At 32.1% G+C, this 19,168-nt stretch overlaps 1 protein-coding gene across 1 annotated transcript; it reads left to right on the top strand.

Annotated features, from left to right (window-relative positions):
* The first annotated feature begins 4,436 nt into the window (after nucleotides 1–4,436).
* On the top strand, nucleotides 4,437–17,917 carry LOC134727267 (chitotriosidase-1-like). Its single transcript, XM_063591647.1, has 12 exons — nucleotides 4,437–4,717; nucleotides 5,066–5,129; nucleotides 5,521–5,628; nucleotides 6,307–6,435; nucleotides 7,656–7,830; nucleotides 8,251–8,503; nucleotides 10,261–10,385; nucleotides 11,325–11,445; nucleotides 13,231–13,419; nucleotides 14,303–14,425; nucleotides 14,975–15,374; nucleotides 17,149–17,917. The coding sequence occupies exons 1-12, from the start codon at nucleotides 4,715–4,717 to the stop codon at nucleotides 17,343–17,345; spliced, it is 1,887 nt and encodes a 628-aa protein (XP_063447717.1). The 5' UTR covers nucleotides 4,437–4,714; the 3' UTR covers nucleotides 17,346–17,917.
* The last annotated feature ends 1,251 nt before the right edge of the window (nucleotides 17,918–19,168 follow it).

The following is a 19,168-nucleotide window of genomic DNA, read 5'->3' as shown; positions in this document are numbered from 1 at the left end:
TTTTTGGCGTTTGTGTCGAAGATAGAATTAGATGTATTAGAAACTTTACATAAAAGCGACAAATGCATATTTTTTTCTTCGATTTTCAGTTATAATGCGACAAGCCAAAGTTTCAAGCAGAACTTTACAAAAAACTGCGTTTTCTTGTAGCAATTTAAAATTGACAGTTAAATCAGTTGTTCAGACCAAAATTTGCTCTTTTTTGTGTGTTTTTCTTGTAAGGTTCTGGTTATTTAATCTGATCATTTTGTGGCGGATAATAGAAGCATTTATACTGCTTCCTATCCAGCTCGAGAAGTAGAGTGAATCGAGGGATTAAGTGATGAAATGTGATGCATGTAAGAGAAATTATTTTAGAAAAACCGATACGATCTAAATCTATATCTCCACGTGGTTTGCAGAAAATTCGGCAAACTCGTTTCTTTAGTACTCTAGATTTTTATAAAAGAGGGACGAAAGATACCAGAGGGACATTCAAACTTATAATGATAAATTATTACACCAGGGTTTTCGATATCACAAACTAGTCAAAACATTTACTAAATTTTATCATCGGTATAAAGACATCATTCGTAAATATAGCTCAACATGCAGACTTCTTATACGTTCAGGTATTTCACATCCAATTTTTTATGGAAATATTCTGTATAAAGCACAAAGGTGTCAGTATTCACCTCAGAAACTTACAAAACCTTTGAATAGACTTATTAAGAAGAGATATAATTACGATACTGTTGTCAAGTCATTAAAGATTGCATATTTTGGCGTTAATATTGAGTCACTGATAAGGTCTTTGCGTCGGAACTAAACACATTTATTCTAAAAACAGTTGTTGGCATGACACGGGTTATGTTCTTCTCATATATGTTATAATGGTATGATACTAAACCCCTAACGGGAAGGATTGTGCCTGATGTTCATATGATGAAATCATAATCTTTCAGTCAGTTTGATTGAAGTCTGGCGCTTGCATGTCAGTTAACTGCTAGTAGTCTGTTGTTATTTATGTATTATTGTCATTTTGTTTATTTTCTTTGGTTACATCTTCTGACATCAGACTCGGACTTCTCTTGAACTGAATTTTAATGTGCGTATTGTTATGCGTTTACTTTTCTACATTGGCTAGAGGTATAGGGGGAGGGATGAGATCTCACAAACATCATGTTTAACCCCGCCGCATTTTTGCGCCTGTCCCAAGTCAGGAGCCTCTGGCCTTTGTTAGTCTTGTATTATTTTAATTTTAGTTTCTTGTGTACAATTTGGAAATTAGTATGGCGTTCATTATCACTGAACTAGTATATATTTGTTTAGGGACCAGCTGAAGGACGCCTCCGGGTGCGGGAATTTCTCGCTACATTGAAGACCTGTTGGTGACCTTCTGCTGTTGTTTGTTTTTTATTTGGTCGGGTTGTTGTCTCTTTGACACATTCCCCATTTCCATTCTCAATTTTATTATAAATCGAAAATAAACTGACAACGCCATGGCATTATAAATTGTGTGTCTTTGATAAATGGCAATAATCATTAACCTAGATGGGTCTTCACTAAAGAGAACATATTATATAAAGGATTTTTTTTCGAATTCAATTTTAAACATTTCGCACATCTTGGATTGATTCTAACGTTAGATTACTAGTAAAGGTGGTGGCAAAAAAAGCCTCAAGTTGAGATCTTGTAGTTGATATTTAGATATGAGCACGGACAGCGTAAAACCTCTTTTATATTGTGCAACAAAATGTATTTTACAAGGATTTATTTTTTAAGTGGTTGCTCTTATTTTTTTACCAAAAACTATGCATGCAATTGGAATTTTTAAGTCAAATACGTAAATTTCGATATGGTTTTAATAAAATTTCATTTTAACATTGAAAGTAATCTTTCTCTACTGAAGAGTCCAGATTGTAATAACCTGTTCAATGATCAACAAAATTAGCACGAAAGTCTTGAACAGGATTACTACATTTGCAATTTCAGGGGTTAAACAATTCTTATCCTATCCCCTCCGTCTGCAGTTATTAATTTTTTAGAACAGACATAAACAAATGACCCAAAATACATTCTCTCAATGTTATGGTTTTGAAATAACTGTTTACAATAAACTCATCATAGATACCAGGACTAAATTTAGTATATACGCCAGACGCGTTTCGTCTACAAAAGACTCATCAGTGACACTCGAATCCAAAAAAGTTAAAAAGGCCAAAAAAAGTACGAAGTTGAAGAGCATTAGACCAAAATTCCTAAAAGTGTTGCCAAATACAGCTAAGGTAATCTATGCCTGAGGTAGAAAAGCCTTAATATTTCAAAAAAATCAAAAATTTGTAAACAGTAAATTTATAAATATAACCATATCAATGACAATTCATGTCAGCACTTTTTGTGCTGACTACTGGGCTTGTGATACCCTCGGGGAAATAAATCTCCACCGGCAGTGGCATCGACCCAGTGGTTGTAAATAAACTCATCATAGATACCAGGACTAAATTTAGCAAATGAATATGTGAACAGAATAATCTATCAGAAGATCAACAGTATTGTGTAAAGGTTAATGTAATGATTACAACGTTAAAACTGATGTAAAATCAATCTTCGATGAATGTGGTAGGAGTTTTATATATTGAATGATCAATTACATGTCAAAACCAAGTATTGAAGTCACCAGGCTGAAGCTAGTCAACATTTTAAGCAAGCGGACAATAAGACGATATATAGAGATAGAAAAATCTAAAAAGACAACAACGGCCGATTAAAAACAAATCTCCTAAAAGCAGAAGCTACGTCCATAAATTGAAATTTATATCTCTATCATGAAAAAGGATTTTCCATCTGTTTATAAAACAAGCCACAACCCTTTTCGAAGTCAATAGTAGAAAAGGTTATGTGATCAGTATGTATACCACTGATTTTTTTTTATAGAAATATAAGCATTGTCGCGCGTTTAATTTTAATCTATAAAAATATCGCCGGAGATTAATTTGTGCCAGTGTAGAAATTTAAACATCTATTAACAAAATTGTTGTATACCACATTTTCTTATATCTAATTATCACTGTGTTTGTACTTGCATGAGCAACACGACGGATGCCACATGTGGACCCTCCTAACCCTCCCGGCTCACCTAAGACCATGCTAACCCTTCCGGCTCACCTAAGACCATGCTAACCCTTCCGGCTCACAGACCCTACTCACCCTTCCGGTTTACCTAACACCACCCCAGTTTTATGTAATGTTGTTTGTTTGTTTGTCTATTTGTCTTTATTTAATCTTGGTTTTGTCTGTTTATTTATGACTTATGAATTCCTTTGTTATCTACTGCTTCTCCGTATAATTTAACAAGAAAAAGAATATCTCACTATTCTTGAAAAAGTTAGATAAAGTGTTTTGAATGGAAACACATAGTTATACAAATGTACTGGAGTTTGCGTTCTTAATTGGTATAGATTTATCTATACAAGTAAATTGTAATGTCAAGATATTTCCTTCTTGATGTTCATACTTCTAATTACATTTCAAAATATGTTATCATCATATTTTTCACGGCGTGTCTAAGGTTAAAAAAGCATCTTGAATGTTGGTTATGAAGTTGGAGACATTTAGTAAAGTTGCCAGTTCGTACCGGGTCATTTTTTTAGTCTGTATTCAAATCATGGTTTAGCAAAATGGTCATTGTAATATAATAGTTCTTTTCTGTGTGCGTTGCCATTTAGTGTTGCGTTTCTGTTGTGTCGTTGTTCTCCTCTTATATTTGAGGTGATTCTCTCAGTTTTAGTTTGTAACCTGGATTTGGTTTTTTTTCTCAATCGATTTATGAATGAACAGCAGTATACTACTGTTGCCATTACCTTATAAATTAATTTACTTTTTTGCACTTCCTTAAATTTCTTCATTGTTAACACCTCAGCAAAATTACTAGTACTTATTATTAATTCAAATATATTGTTTTTGCCGTTTACGTAACTTTCAAATAAAATTAGATATAACATCCTATAAACGTTATTTTATATACAATTAGCAATTCATCAAATTTGACGTATTTAGTTCTGAAGTACTTCCTTAATATACATGTATTATTGGAAATTATTCCTTTTCATTTTCTTTTTTTCCCCGGATTATTCCAATCTTGTGTCCTCCAATGGAATTAAAAGCAGGTATTGCAATAAATATTGATACATATTTTAACCTGTGAATGGTTATTTTGTAAACATTTTATTGTATCTGTATGGTGTTTTTTTTATGTTGACGGATTAATATAAACATCTTATTTATGCAATTGGCACACATAGTAATACAATGATTGAGTAAAATTTCTGAACAAAAATATGCAAACACATGTTTTTTGGTAATTATAGGTAATTATTATAAATCTATTTTACATGTACTTTTGACATTTTTATAGCCTATTAGCGGTTGTTTATCAAAGTGTATTGAATTGAAATGGTGTGCGACAAGGAAATACGATGTAGTATACTGTGTAACGTTGTGTAGTCTATTTGTATTATTTATACCTAGCCACCGTTTTTCTGTAAATTGGCATATGTACAAACCATTTAACAAAATGGGATCGTTTTTTGTGATTCCAAATTACCGACATGTTTTTCTACTTAAGAAATAACACTAATTGGTAACATTTTATATATTGTTGTCCATATTGTTGGAAAAATACAAATTTCAGACTGAATGAAATTTTACTTAAAATTGAGTTAACTTTAATGACATGGTAAGAACCAAATTTAATTAATTAATTATAAATTATGATAAAACATTAGATATTTTTATTCAAAATCTTTTGGTACGCAAGTTATAATATATTATTTGTATCAGTTTGAGAATATTTGTTTGCAAGCTCGTATTTATAACACGTGTACTAATAACGTTATAGTGATGGCTGTATTTATTTTCAAAACGATATCGGAAAGTAACAGTCGATTTTTATAAGTATTTGATAATAAAAACAATCATAATAATTTCATGCATGTCACTTTCTGCTGTACTATAAGTTTAACTTATCAAACAGTTTTCCTACTCACAAACATGAATGTACGCAATGCCTTAATTTCATTTTCAGGAACTGGGACTTAACGTTTTATTCATTGTTATAATTCAAATAGGATATTTAAATGCACAACAAGGTATGTATAGAGTTTTATATTTCACTAATGAATATTAATGGCGTTAATTTATCCTTTATACTAAGTAATCATGTAAAATTTATGCTTTAAAATAAACGTCAATCTTTGGTCCCAAAAGTATATTCGCCAATATTAAAACAAGCAGTTTAAACAAAAACAATTTAAGATGACTCATTTAATAGGCATATATTCAATTACACATATATAAGACTGATTATGATGACTCGTAATAATGATACTGCATACAAAAAGGAATTACACTGATTTTTTTTTTACTTCTTATTTTACGGGAAAAACTTCTGTCATAATTCTGATTTGATAGTGGGCGAGAGCATCGTTTGATTTACAGACAGTGATTATATATTAATGAACGTTTTTTCTTAACTTAAAGACTGCTTAGAAACACAATTCAGATGTAAGACTGGTACATGTATACCGAAACAATGGGTGTGTGACAATGATCCAGACTGCTCTGATAGTTCAGATGAACAATCCTGTCGTAAGTCATATATCACTTTTATATCAAATTCTAGATTAAACTTAGATTCTTGTTAGGACGAATTGACTGTTGTCGAGTTTTCACTTATACCCCATCCAGTTTTCACTTATACCCCATCCTATTTGATGGATTTTAAACGCCGTTTGAACTTGCATTGTTTTTTGCTTCGTGTGAAATTACAGTGAGATGTGTTGGCCTTTGCTTTAGACGGTCGTGCAGGGATTTTTTTATTCGTAGGCAGATGCATAGCAGTAGCTTACATGAAAACTTTTCAAATCGCCATGTATACGTACAGGAGGACTCTTTTGTAGTCCTAAAAAACCTTCAAGTGGGCTTACAAATGTATTTTAATGTTGTTTTTATTTGCTTCTACATACTTTTAAAAGCCTATAGCATTGTTAAATTAACTGTTTTGTTTAAAATGGTGGACACAAATCGCTCACATAGTTTCCATTTGGGAGCTTCCATGGGTGAAAGCTCCCGCAAATAGTGACATTTGGCAGCAGTAGAAGCGCGATACCTTTGCATTGGGATTTTCCAAGTGCATAGTTTGGTTCTAAAATTAACGAGTTTCGTGACATATTTTTGGAAAAGACTTGGAGGCTAAATTTTGGTCGATAAAGACAGTGAATCAGTTAAAGATATACAAAAAGCATGATTAATTTTGATATATTTTAGCAAGAACAGACGATAACACGAGAAGATGCCCGGATGATAATTTTCAGTGTAGTAATGGAGTCTGTGTGAACAATGCCTTTGTCTGTGATGGTGATCAAGACTGTTTAGATGGGACAGATGAACAATGTGGTAATAAAAAATATAAAATTGGTCCTTAGTAATCTTATAAAAAAAGATGTGGTATGATTGCCAATGAGACAACTATCCACAAAAGACCAAAATGACACAGACATTAACAACTATATGTCACCGTACGGCCTTCAACAACGAACAAAGCCCATACCGTATAGTCAGCCATAAAAGACCCCGATAAGACAATGTAAAACAATTCAAACGAGAAAACTCAGAAGCGCTTTTCTGGATTAACTTTATCAGAAACACCTGCGGCCTAATAATAGAATCCAAAGATGTAAAAGTTTCGAAACACGGGATGACCAATAGGGACAAAACACTAATAGCCAAACACATTTCAGTAAGGACAAATTTTTCTGAGTGACTCGTGAATCTATTTTCTTAATACATTTTGTCTTTCCAAAATTTAAGAAAAATATTCAATAAAACATCTCAGTACCGAAACACTGATTACATAGCTGACAACACAGGGTAAGAACATTTACAATCATCCCTTCGTAAATTTTACGAACGCCATCACGAGTTGGTTGACCGTTATGGAATAACCCTTTCACAAATGATATCGGATATTTTCCTTACGTCGTAACTACAATCCCCTTCCCTTTCATGAATTTGACCTACCGAATTATACTATTTACCGGATTTGTAATCAAATAAGCAACATGACGGGTGCCGCATGTGGAGCAGGATCTGCTTACCCTTCCGGAGCACCTGAGATCACCCCTAGTTATTGGTTGGGTTCGTGTTGTTTATTCTTTAGTTTTCTATGTTGTGTCATGTGTACTATTGTTTTTCTGTTTGTCTTTTTCATTTTTAGCCATGGCGTTGTCAGTTTGTTTTGGATTTACGAGTTTGACTGTCCTTTGGTATCTTTCGTTCCTCTTTTCTTTTACAAAAAGAGTCAACCTAGTAGTATATCTAAGATTCAAGCAATTTTTGTGATCTATGCATAGACACCATCAGCATGTATTTTCCTATTTCTACGTTCGGTAAATATTTCAAAAGCAGCTTAAATTCATCCCCTTAGAGTTTATCATCAATTGACAAAAGAAAAAAATGCATTTTGAGAACTATTTTTGTTTCCAAAGATCTAAGTTGTATGTTAAGATCAGCAGTAGCTTTTCTGGAAGAAATGTCTTCTAACAGTAAAACAACTAAAATATCTCGTGTTTATGTTTGATTGGAAGTAGACTTTGAGTAAGTTTTTCTTTTTTCAGAAATAAAGACTTTTCGACGAATATGCTACTTCACTAACTGGGCCCAGTATCGTAACAATGGCGCCAAGTTTACACCTGACAATATCAACCCAGATCTCTGTACACATATTGTTTATGCATTTGCTAGATTGGAAGGCAAGAAACTTGTGTTTACAGAGTACAATGATGAAAAGTTGTAAGTTATTTTTGACATTACAAACACATATAATTATCTTATATTTTTGATACGCCAGACCGAAGACTCACCAGTGACGCTCACATCAAAATAGTTAAAAAGCCAAATAATTGTAAACATTCAATTTGTGTTTTGTTTCACATTGTTATGCGAACAAAGATGGCCAACCATACAATACCAAACAAAATGTATTATTTTATGCAGTCATCAGCGAAAATTATATCTTTTAATAAAGATGGCAATTAAAAGATGGCATATCCATTCATTTCTATGCGTAATATATATTTTATGAAGATTTAATTGTGACCAAAACCGTTTGTTCTAATACATATCAAAACAAAAATATATGATTAAAATATAATTTAAATCATTGATACACATTATATAATTTAATTGACTGTTATTTATTTGAGTTTTCAGGTATAAAGAATTCAATGGTAAAAAGAATAAAACACGAGGAGTTAAGACAATGTTAGCTATAGGTGGATGGAATGCAGGCAGTAAAGCTTTTTCTGATATGGTGGCGACGCCAGAAAACCGGATGACGTTCATAATGTCTACGATGGAATTTTTACGTAAACACAACTTTGATGGATTAGATATCGACTGGGAATATCCAACTCTCAGACAAGGGAAAATGGAGGATAAACCTAACTTTGCCCTCCTTCTTAAGGTAATTCAAGTTATTTTCATTCCACTAAATTTGTGCTGTTCTCATTACAACCTTCAACTTTGAATTTAGTTTTAGCGTTTCCCTCGGTTGTAGTTTGTTACCCCAATTTTGTTTTTATGCCCCACCTACGATAGTAGAGGGGCATTATGTTTTCTGGTCTGTGCGTCCGTTCGTCCGTCCGTCTGTCCCGCTTCAGGTTAAAGTTTTTGGTCAAGGTAGTTTTTGATGAAGTTGTAGTCCAATCGACTTCAAACTTAGTACACATGTTCCCTATGATATGATCTTTCTAATTTTAATGCCAAATTAGAGTTTTTACCACAATTTTACCGTCCACTGAACATGGAAAATGATAGTGCGAGTGGGGCATTCGTGTACTGAGGACACATTCTTGTTTGTCCATGGATTTATGAGTTTTGAACAGCGGTATACTACTTTTGCCTTTATTTAACATCGTTTAACATCGGAAGGTACTAAGACCTTGTTGATAACTATTCCGTATCAAACACGATGGTCTTGGTGTATAGATTCTGCGTACTGATATTGTTTATCATCTTAACAACGTGTTTCATTGTTCTTTCATTTGTCTTTGTTCTATTATTAATATTACTTTTACTGTTGAATGGTTTTATGTGATATCCGTTTGACGTGGCTCGGTACTTATACATCTCGTCTATGTGTTTGTATTGGCTTTCATTTTTTGGTGGTTTGTTTTCTATATGCGACTTTTTGTATTTCTTTTGTTCTTATAACGTGACTCTGTACTTTAAAAGATCCCGTCAGTATGATATTGTTCTATTATATGTCATAATGATATATTTCTATTATGAATTACTATATACGTTGAACCAAAAACGTCATAATCATTCAATCGTGTAGTGGAATTAACTATACTAGTTTAAATCTCGGTCTATTTCTCAAATTTATTCTTACATACTTTTTTTTTTACACCTGTATGCTAACATTGCCTATGTAAATTTTAAAATTGTTTGTATGCACATTGAACGACAAATTTATGTGACGTATAAAGCAATTTGTGACGTCAGACACTCAAATCAATCAATGTGTTCGTAGATAGTAGATGCTTTTCTGTTCTGTTAAATTGTTCCTTTTAAAATTGTTATACGATGATGACTGATGTACCCATATTTTGAATATTTTATTTATTGTGTCTGTTTATTTAACGCATCAATGTAAATATAACGGAATTTGATAAGACTGTCATTAAAGTGAGAGGGTTAGCGCTATAGAACCAGGTTTAATCCACCATTTTCTACATTTGTAAATGCCTGTACCAAGTCCGGAATATGACAGTTCTTGTCCATTCGTTTTTTATGCGTTTTGTTATTTGATTTTGCCATGTGCTTATGGACTTTCCGAATTGAGTTTCCTCTAAGTTCAGTATTTTTGTTATTTTACTTTTAAAATGCATATTTATTATTATTTTTTTTTATTTTTCGTCTCATTATAATAAGGGACCAAGCTTTTGGTTTAAGGAGGGGGTGAAGGTAGGATAGTTTCCCCTGGATTGATCAATTGTTGTCATCTGTTGCTATGCATCTTTTCACTTTTGCACATATTTGATTCATTCATTTTGTGTTGCTGAATATTCATTTTAATTCACCCTTGTGCAAAGTTATTTACTCATTCTCTCTTCCAAAAAAAATAAAATGGTCATTCCCCGAAAATAATATTAGTATCATCAAGATCCATTTTACAACAATTACAGCTTTTCAATGCTTGTTCTATTTTTGATGTAGGAAATTAAAGAGGCTTTTGATATGGAGGCACAGAAATCTTTACGTCGTAGACTACTAGTCTCAGCGGCGGTACCTACTGGTAGAAAGGTGGTAGATTCGGGATACGATATACCAACACTATCTAAGCAAGTATAATACATACCTAAATCATAAAAAAAAAACACGGTACACAACTCATAGTCATAAGCTGCTGCTCCTATTGGTAGAAATGTTTAATATTCGGTTTACGATACACCAACACTATCTAAGTGAGTAAAATCATATTAAAAAACACATTGTATGCACCGCGTACAGTCTCAACAACTACTAGTCTCAGCGGAAGTGGAAAGGTGTAAAGGTTTCAGTTATACCAACATTATCTTAGTAAGGGTATATATTTGAATCGTAAATATCTAAGTAAGGGTATATATTTGAATCGTAAATAAATACTGCACACAAAGCGCATTTTACAGAGCGTTAAATATATTAGTAAACATTTCAAACAAATCACACACAACCGAAAGAGTGGTTGAAAGACTTTACAACAATAGTAAAGATAATTTTAAAAATTACAAATACTCCTCCTTGGCATACTGCCGTGACTTTTTTTTTTATTGTACTTGATTTATTAGGTTTGTAATTGTATATACTTCTTCTCTAAACATTTCCGACATATCCACGTAGATGATGATTCAAAATTTTAGTGAGTTAACGGTTGAACCTAAATGCTTAAGCAAAGCAAAACCATGGCCGACAAAACGATGACATAGAAATGCACCCGTTTATAATCAAACACCAGTCTACGACAAAAGCAGAATCAGTTAAAACCAGTTTAGTCTGGGCTTTATCAATAGTTTTAAATTGATAATTGTACCCTTTTACAACATTACCTTTTTACTTTTTTTCTGTGTCAACAAAACATATATTATACCAATATTTATTAAAATGAAATTGTCAAACCAACTTAGCTTTTGATCAGTTTTCTAGGAACGGGAAATTATCAAATGATATCATTTGTTTAATTATGCAAACACGAATTTACATAATCATAAAACATGCCTAATTTTAAATGTTCATTATTGCAGATATTTGGACTTTCTAAACTTAATGTCATACGATTTTCATGGCGGATGGGAAAGGAAAACAGGTCATAATAGTCCATTGTTTGGTAGCAGCAAGGATACTGGTTCTGCTAACATGAACACCGTAAGTCTTTGCTTAATCATATTGTAAAACATCAAAACAGCAGACTCGTGTTATGCTTCTTCGTAAGCCAAAAGATAAGGTCCAACCCCTCATGTTCACAGGGAACATTATCGTAATATAATCCTTCCTAGTGAATATCGTGATATGATATGTTTTTATTGTAATCCTTGCCAAGTGAATATCGTGATATGATATTGTTATTATTGTAATCCTTGCCAAGTGAATATCGTGATATGATATTGTTATTATTGTAATCCTTGCCAAGTGAATATCGTGATATGATATTGTTATTATTGTAATCCTTGCCAAGTGAATATCGTGATATGATATTGTTATTATTGTTATCCTTGCTAAGTGAATATCGTGATATGATATGTTATTATTGTAATCCTTGCCAAGTGAATATCGTGATATGATATGTTATTATTGTAATCCTTGCCAAGTGAATATCGTGATATGATATGTTATCAGAGGAGACAATAACAATCAACACCAAGGAGTAAACTAAGACTCACAAAATCAAGGGACATTTACATCAACAGTTAAAAATAATAAATAAGTAACAACACGCACTCCACTAAAAACGGGAGTGAAATCAGGTGCCCCTGAAGGGTAAGCATAATCATTTCCTGTACCGTATACGGCACCCGTCGTGTTATTTCTTTGTTCAGTTCGGTAATGATGGAAAGTTATTATGACTGAGGAAATTGTGGAGTTAATAAACCATATTACACGGAAACCAAAAATGTCGATGAAAAACTCATAAGGAGGCAACCAATTTTAAAATAGAATACAATAAAAGCACTATAAAATTAAGACAAGAGACAGAAACAAGGCATTAAAAACTGGCTTGGAATCATATACGCGTTTTAGAAAGAGTAAAAGAACATAATTACACTGATTCCACACAAAACCAAACAAGAATTGCCCAATTGTCAGTGGTGTGACTGCATTATATAGGCATGGTTTTACGACTGAATAATCATAGAAAAATGCTAGCTTTGCAGCAGCAATATCTATTGTAAAATATTTTGTTTTATAACGATAGCTTCAAACACATATGATTAAACCCCGTTGTACAAATGAAACTGATTACTTTCTATGGTATTTATTTAATTTGTCAAATGGAATTAAAGTTTAAAGAAAAACATGAGGGTTAATTGTCTTAGATAGTTTTTCTAGTTTTATACATTTACAAACAAAATAAATTAACATGGGTGAGATATTTTACAAGCTCCATACATATTTACAAATGTCAATTTTAAGAACATCGTGACAATTACTTAAAACATTGGTGTACTGAATAAACCTAAATTTAGAAAATGTTAGATTAGTTTGAAAGAGTTTTGAAAAATCACATGTATGAACTGAAAAAACGTATGACATGACACCGGTTGACATGACACTATATAATATTATAGTATTACTATAATATTATATAGTGTCATGTCAACCGGTGTCATGTCATACGTCTTTTCAAACACTAAATATGCAGGACTGGACGTCGTTCAATCAAAAAACTAAAATGACACTAAAATAGGAACACAGAAATTATATACATTTATATAAACTAGAAGTCTAAGATTTTCCAGTTAAAATAAAGGTACAATGTATTTAAGTTCAATGTTGTCCGCTTTGACTAAACATTTTATTTATTTTTTTAACAATAGTTATTTGTATACACATTTTTATAGCAATTACAACTTTACTTTGAAATACGGTAAGAATTATTTTTCTGTGAAAAACCATAAGATTTCTTTTATTGTAAAGACTATATTTTTTCAGGAGAAAGCAGCAAAGTACTGGGTTTCTAAGGGCACACCTAAACATAAACTCAACATTGGAATAGCAACGTATGGTCGGTCATTTGTTCTGGCAGATCCAGTCAATGATTTTGGTATCGGTGCACCTGTCACCGGACCTGGTCCAAAAGGATCATTTACTCAGGAAATAGGATTTTATTCATATTACGAGGTATATTACTATAACGTCTTTGTTGAATCTTCATGAATAAAAATTTATGTGTGACAACTGTATGAAAAAAGGTTTCTCTAGTAATGGAAAAATTATTAAAAAATAATGTTTAATAAATGTTTCTCTAATAAGAACAAAAAACATAAATATGTAAGTGATTTAAGAGAAAGTCTTTAGATTAAGCAAATGAACATTTTGTAATGTATAAACGCTAAGCATATTTAAACAACATGTGAACAACTAACTGATTGGTCCATGTGGTCACTTCCTGTCGTATAACTCGCACATTCATTTATTATTACCTCCCTTGCTTTAGAATGTTTGGGTTTAAACGTTCACATTGAAGGTATATTCAGAAAAGTGTTACAGACGCACAAAAATTATAAAAACTCTAGGTTCATTTATGACAATGCATTGAATCCACTTGTTTAATGGTTCACTCGAACATGAAAATTCAAAACAACTTCTCAAGTTTCTCTAGAGACTAACGAAACATGTACTGTGCATCAGATTCCTGACTTAGGACAGGTGCAAACATTTGCAGCGGGATTAAACGTTTTAATGGTACCAAACCTTCTCCCTTTTTCCGGAAACCAAAGCATAACATCACAACATAGACAACACACGATAAAATATCAATTGGCAGGCTTAACTCAATCAAAAAACGTAAATTAATACACTATGAACCAATAAATTTTATCTCCGATATCTGAATGCAAATGCACAGTTAATAAAATATTAGGGGCAAACATTCAAGGCCAAATAGTCTTGTTTCAATTTTGTTAACTGTTGATGCAAGTATTTTTTTATGCTATATTGTTTTTGTCTAATACACAAAGAGAAATTTATACAACCTTAATTTATATTGTTTATATCAAACTAGATATGTCAGTTGCAAAAAGACGGCCAAGGTAAGGTATACAGAGATGAAGAACAAATGGTGCCTTACTATGTGAAAGGAGATCTGTGGATCGGCTATGACGACGAGGACAGCGTGAGAACTAAGGTAAATTCAATATCCAGGTGCTTAAAAGTGGCGTACCAGAGATCAACCCTCTTATAAAGCCAAATATAGTAAATGAACAGACATTTTTTAAACAAGAAACCTATGTTATTTTAAACTTTTCAAGGTCTAGGACATCACCAGCTGTAACATCGAGCAGACGCCAAAATATCGAGTGTTTGATAGTTTGTTTTACATTTATTCGCTATTTGCAGCTAATGAAACCGTTACCAGATCACTGAAGACATATATTCTGTTTTTTTTTACTATATTTATTGCAAACTTCTTCCAATTGACTACTGTTACCTCGTCATGAGTGCCAATGAAACAACTCTCCATCCAAGTCATAATTTTTTAAAAGTAAACCAATATAATTTAAAGTACGGCCTTCAACACGGAGCCTTATACATACTAGCAAAAACCAAGATAGATTTTGTTCTGTTTACACAATTTCTAATGCTTTGAATGAATAAAATCCCAGTTTGACTCATACGAAATGTGAATCATCTCCAACCAAATTACTATTCAACAGTATAACTGTATTAATTGTAGGCAGAATGGATAGCTAGAGAAGGATATGGTGGTAGCATGGTCTGGTCTCTATCCCTGGATGACTTCAGTAAAACATGCTCATCATCAGTAGTACCATTTCCTCTGACACATGCATTATCATCAACATTAAAAAATATAGAAAGAACTAAAGTATTAAATCTCACATCAAGTACGACCAGAAAAATAGATCCGAAGACAACAACACCTCGTCATATAACCCCAACAACAGTAACAACGACTACAGCAACGACGACGACGACGATGAAAACTCCGACTACATTTTCTCCAATACCGGAAGCTACTACAAAGTTGTGGACAGCAGATTTACACTACGAAACCGAACCCAATAAGATAGCACCACCTGCAATCTGGGCACCAACCGCGATGGTTTACGGAAAATGTAAGTAAAAGTGTAATTGTAACCACGTAATAAATTTTTGATAAAGAAGACCAACAGATCCATTATGATTGAAAGGGGTTGTACTCGCATTAAAAAAACACCGCTTTGTAGTATCTTTAAAATCTAGTATTTTTGTAATTATGATGATATCAAAGAATAATTCAAGTATCTTTTGTGTCACTTTAGAGCTATCTGACTATTATCTTTATGCTCTTTATTACTTTTCTACTGTTCAAGTTTGTTTTTATACATCCTTGGGTTCCAATTATTAATTATTAGTACTGGTGAAGGTGAATCTAAAAATCCAAAAAGACAGTTCATCATTTCTGTTGTAAAATTGTCTTTTAATCCTTTTAAAAATTGGATGGAATTGTTGAATGTGTCAAAATGTAATTTGTGTTTCAATGGTATCACTTTGCATTTCTACATTGATTTTTTTTTTAACTTTCAGTAACATAACACACACACAAATACTATCATTGTATAATCAACAATTGTTAAATTTATTGTCCATGCAATTTAATGAATTCAATCATAAAAACATCAAAAGTGTATATATATCAGAAAGCATATGTATGAAATAAATATATCCCGGTCGTATTTAGGTATTTTTTAAATTTCAATATTAATTTCTATAAGAAATCAGGTTTGTCACCTTATAAATATAAATATATTGAGTTATGCCGCCTTTGACTAATATTTAAGTTATACTTATTAGTTTCATTATACAATTCTCTAACGTTGCTGCCTACATCGTATTTCACAATTTAAATTTTGAACTTAAATTAGAATGACATTCAAAACAGTGTGGCTGTGGCCATTGATTGACAGATTAAATTCATTTATTGACTGGGACAATTTACGTGAACGTTTGTATGTAACGATCACTGTTCACGACGTACCTACTATAGACATTTACACTGTGTGGTCACCAAAGGTTTCTAAACGCCTTCAATTATAAAATAATTCGAAAAATTAATCAGGAATAATCTTTATGTTTTGATTTATATAATTGATATAAATCAAAAAATCGTGTTATTTCTGATTAATTTTTCGAATTACTTTATTTAGGTGTTGAGAACCTTTGGTGACCCCATAGTTTAAGTGTCTTTTAAAAGTGCATTGTGAGCAGTGGTCGTTACATACAAACGTTCACTTAAATTGTCCTAGTCAATGGATAAATTTAATGTGTCAATCAATGGCCACAGCCACACTGTTTTGAATTTCATTCTAAATGATTTGCCTGAGTCAACCATACTTTTAGTACCTTAATAAAATTATACCATTTTATGAACAAAGTGTATCATTAAAAAATGATTCCAGTTCCATTAAAATCAATATTTGCTGTAAATGGAACGTAGGGGAAGCCCGACAAATAACGAAGAATTAGACCAGGGAGCACTTGATAGTTAAACTATTATTCTTTTTATGGATTCTATATGGACTCGGATGAACTGTATATGAGTGTATTTCATGTATATTCAGAACCTTAGAGAGTTGTTGAAAGGGTAATGTAATGTGCAGAAAGCTTGGCACTTACGCTACACGTACGCCCCCATTTCGACAGGACATGGCCGCGTAATTTGGCATTCCGGAGAATCAAACACACCAATTTAAGCTACCGTTCTACTGCTGGCCCAGAGAAATCAGGAACGACAGTTGTCAAACTATGAGGAAACTCTGGATATATGTTTAAAAACATAATATTAATGCTCCATTTTCAATTGCTTTATTTAAAAAATATTTCAATTCAATTTACTTTTGTTTTTTTCAGACTCATTCTCGTGTAGACGAAAACCATTTGGATATTTTCAAGACCCAAATAACTGTAATAAATATTTTGTATGTCATATGGGACGAACATTCCATTATAGATGTCCAAGTGAATTAAGATTTAATCCAAAGAAAATAACTTGTGACTGGGCAGACTCTGTTACTTGTGACGATGACGGTCGACCTACAAATAAATAGTAAGTGTAACGCATTAGCCAAATGTTATTATATATGCGTGTTCGTGTGTGTGTGTGTGAAAAGGAAAATAAAGGTATGCTAAATATCAAAACACATATACCAATATACATATCAAAGAATGCTCTTTTAAGTTTACATAGAAATATTAAATCCTATCCTCCTATACTCTTTAATCAGTTTATACATCTGTCTTATAGATTCATCAAAGATACCAGGCATATAATTCAGTTCGCCATACTCGCGTTTTGTCTACCTAAGACTCGAACCAAACATGTTAGAGAGTAGGCCTAAATCCAATATGAAGTTTAAGAGCATTCAACACCAAAAATCTAAAATTTGAGCTCAATGACTCATAACAAACAAGAGTTTACACAGCAACGACATAAACTTTAAAGTTCATATTGTCTTATATACGTCTTTCTTGTTTGTTTTCTGGTTGCTATTTCATCTGCAAATACTAACCACAATTTACCCTTTAGTTATCAAAACGAGTTAACATGAATTGTTATGAAGTTTTCATCTTATAAATTCCTTTTAAATTGACAGTAGATGACGATAGATATGAAAATAAATTATCGACAACATAGGTATTTTTAATGTATATTCTTATTTTTCATAGTGAGATTTAAATGCATTATAAATCTTTATATTTTCAGATTTAAAAGATTGATTTTAACTTTTACCATGTTATTTGTTAATGGTTTTGTATTTGGTTTTTTTATAAATAAATTATACTACACATGACTTATCGTATTTTTTAATGGGTAAACCTACCATAAGTTTTATCCCACAAGAATACCTATATATACCTCTACACATATTAAGTTTCTCCAGAGTCGGAATGTGGTAATATTTGTACTATCATCCAACAAATTTGGAAAATATAAACCCTTATGAAAAGTCCAAGTTTGTTTTAATAAACTAAGTCATTTATAAGAAATTGAAAATAGCCCTTTTTTCAACTTGGTAACACATATCATTTATGCCATCTGCAGAGTGGTACACCAAAAGAAATATTTTCTGGTTCGTTTACTTGTTCTCTAACAATGCTTTTGTTCCTGAACATTTTCTGTTTTCTTCTACTTTGAATTTCAATTGTCCCTCGGTTTCTTTAACATCTTTCGTCTATGTGTTCAGCTATTAAATTTTCATTTAACATTATCTATTACATGCTAAAGCTCTTATACTTGTAATACATAAACGGTTTCATAATTAGCGCAAACACTGGTTCATAATCTGCACAAACACTGGTTCACCAGACAAATGTCAATTACCTATGACAATACAAATCTCTTATACTTGTAATACATAAACGGTTTCACAACCTGCACAAACACTGGTTCACCAGACAAATGTCAACTACATATGACAATACAAATCTCTTATATTTGTAATACATAAACGGTTTCACAATCTGCACACACACTGGTTCACCAGACAAATGTCAATTACTTACGACAACACAAATCTCTTATACTTGTAATACATAAACGGTTTCACAATCTGCAAAAAAACTGGTTCACCAGACAAATGTCAACTACATATGACAATACAAATCTCTTATACTTGTTATACATAAACGGTTTCACAATCTGCACAAACACTGGTTCACCAGACAAATGTCAATTACTTACGACAATACAAATCGTGATACTCAACCACCTATGATTTGTTGAATGTTATTTCTCTCTAATTTTGCATTTAACTTAAATAGCCTGACAAGTTTGCTTTCTTGAAGGACGATTGATAAAAATATTTAAACTTTCCTTTATTGGTATAAAGAATGGTATAGTACCTTTAATAAGTATGTTTGTATTTCTATT

Source organism: Mytilus trossulus, chromosome 7 (assembly GCF_036588685.1).
Source record: "Mytilus trossulus isolate FHL-02 chromosome 7, PNRI_Mtr1.1.1.hap1, whole genome shotgun sequence".
Taxonomy (NCBI): domain Eukaryota; kingdom Metazoa; phylum Mollusca; class Bivalvia; order Mytilida; family Mytilidae; genus Mytilus; species Mytilus trossulus.
The sequence above is the reverse complement of the archived record's forward strand: the minus strand, read 5'-3'. Positions and strand labels throughout refer to the sequence as shown.

What these genes read in the sequence shown, in the direction of transcription:
- LOC134727267 (XM_063591647.1), top strand. An exon ending in TGGGACAGATGAACAATGTG is followed by an intron (nt 6,436 to 7,655) that starts GTAATAAAAAAT and finishes TTCTTTTTTCAG; the next exon opens with AAATAAAGACTTTTCGACGA. An exon ending in GATTTTATTCATATTACGAG is followed by an intron (nt 13,420 to 14,302) that starts GTATATTACTAT and finishes ATATCAAACTAG; the next exon opens with ATATGTCAGTTGCAAAAAGA.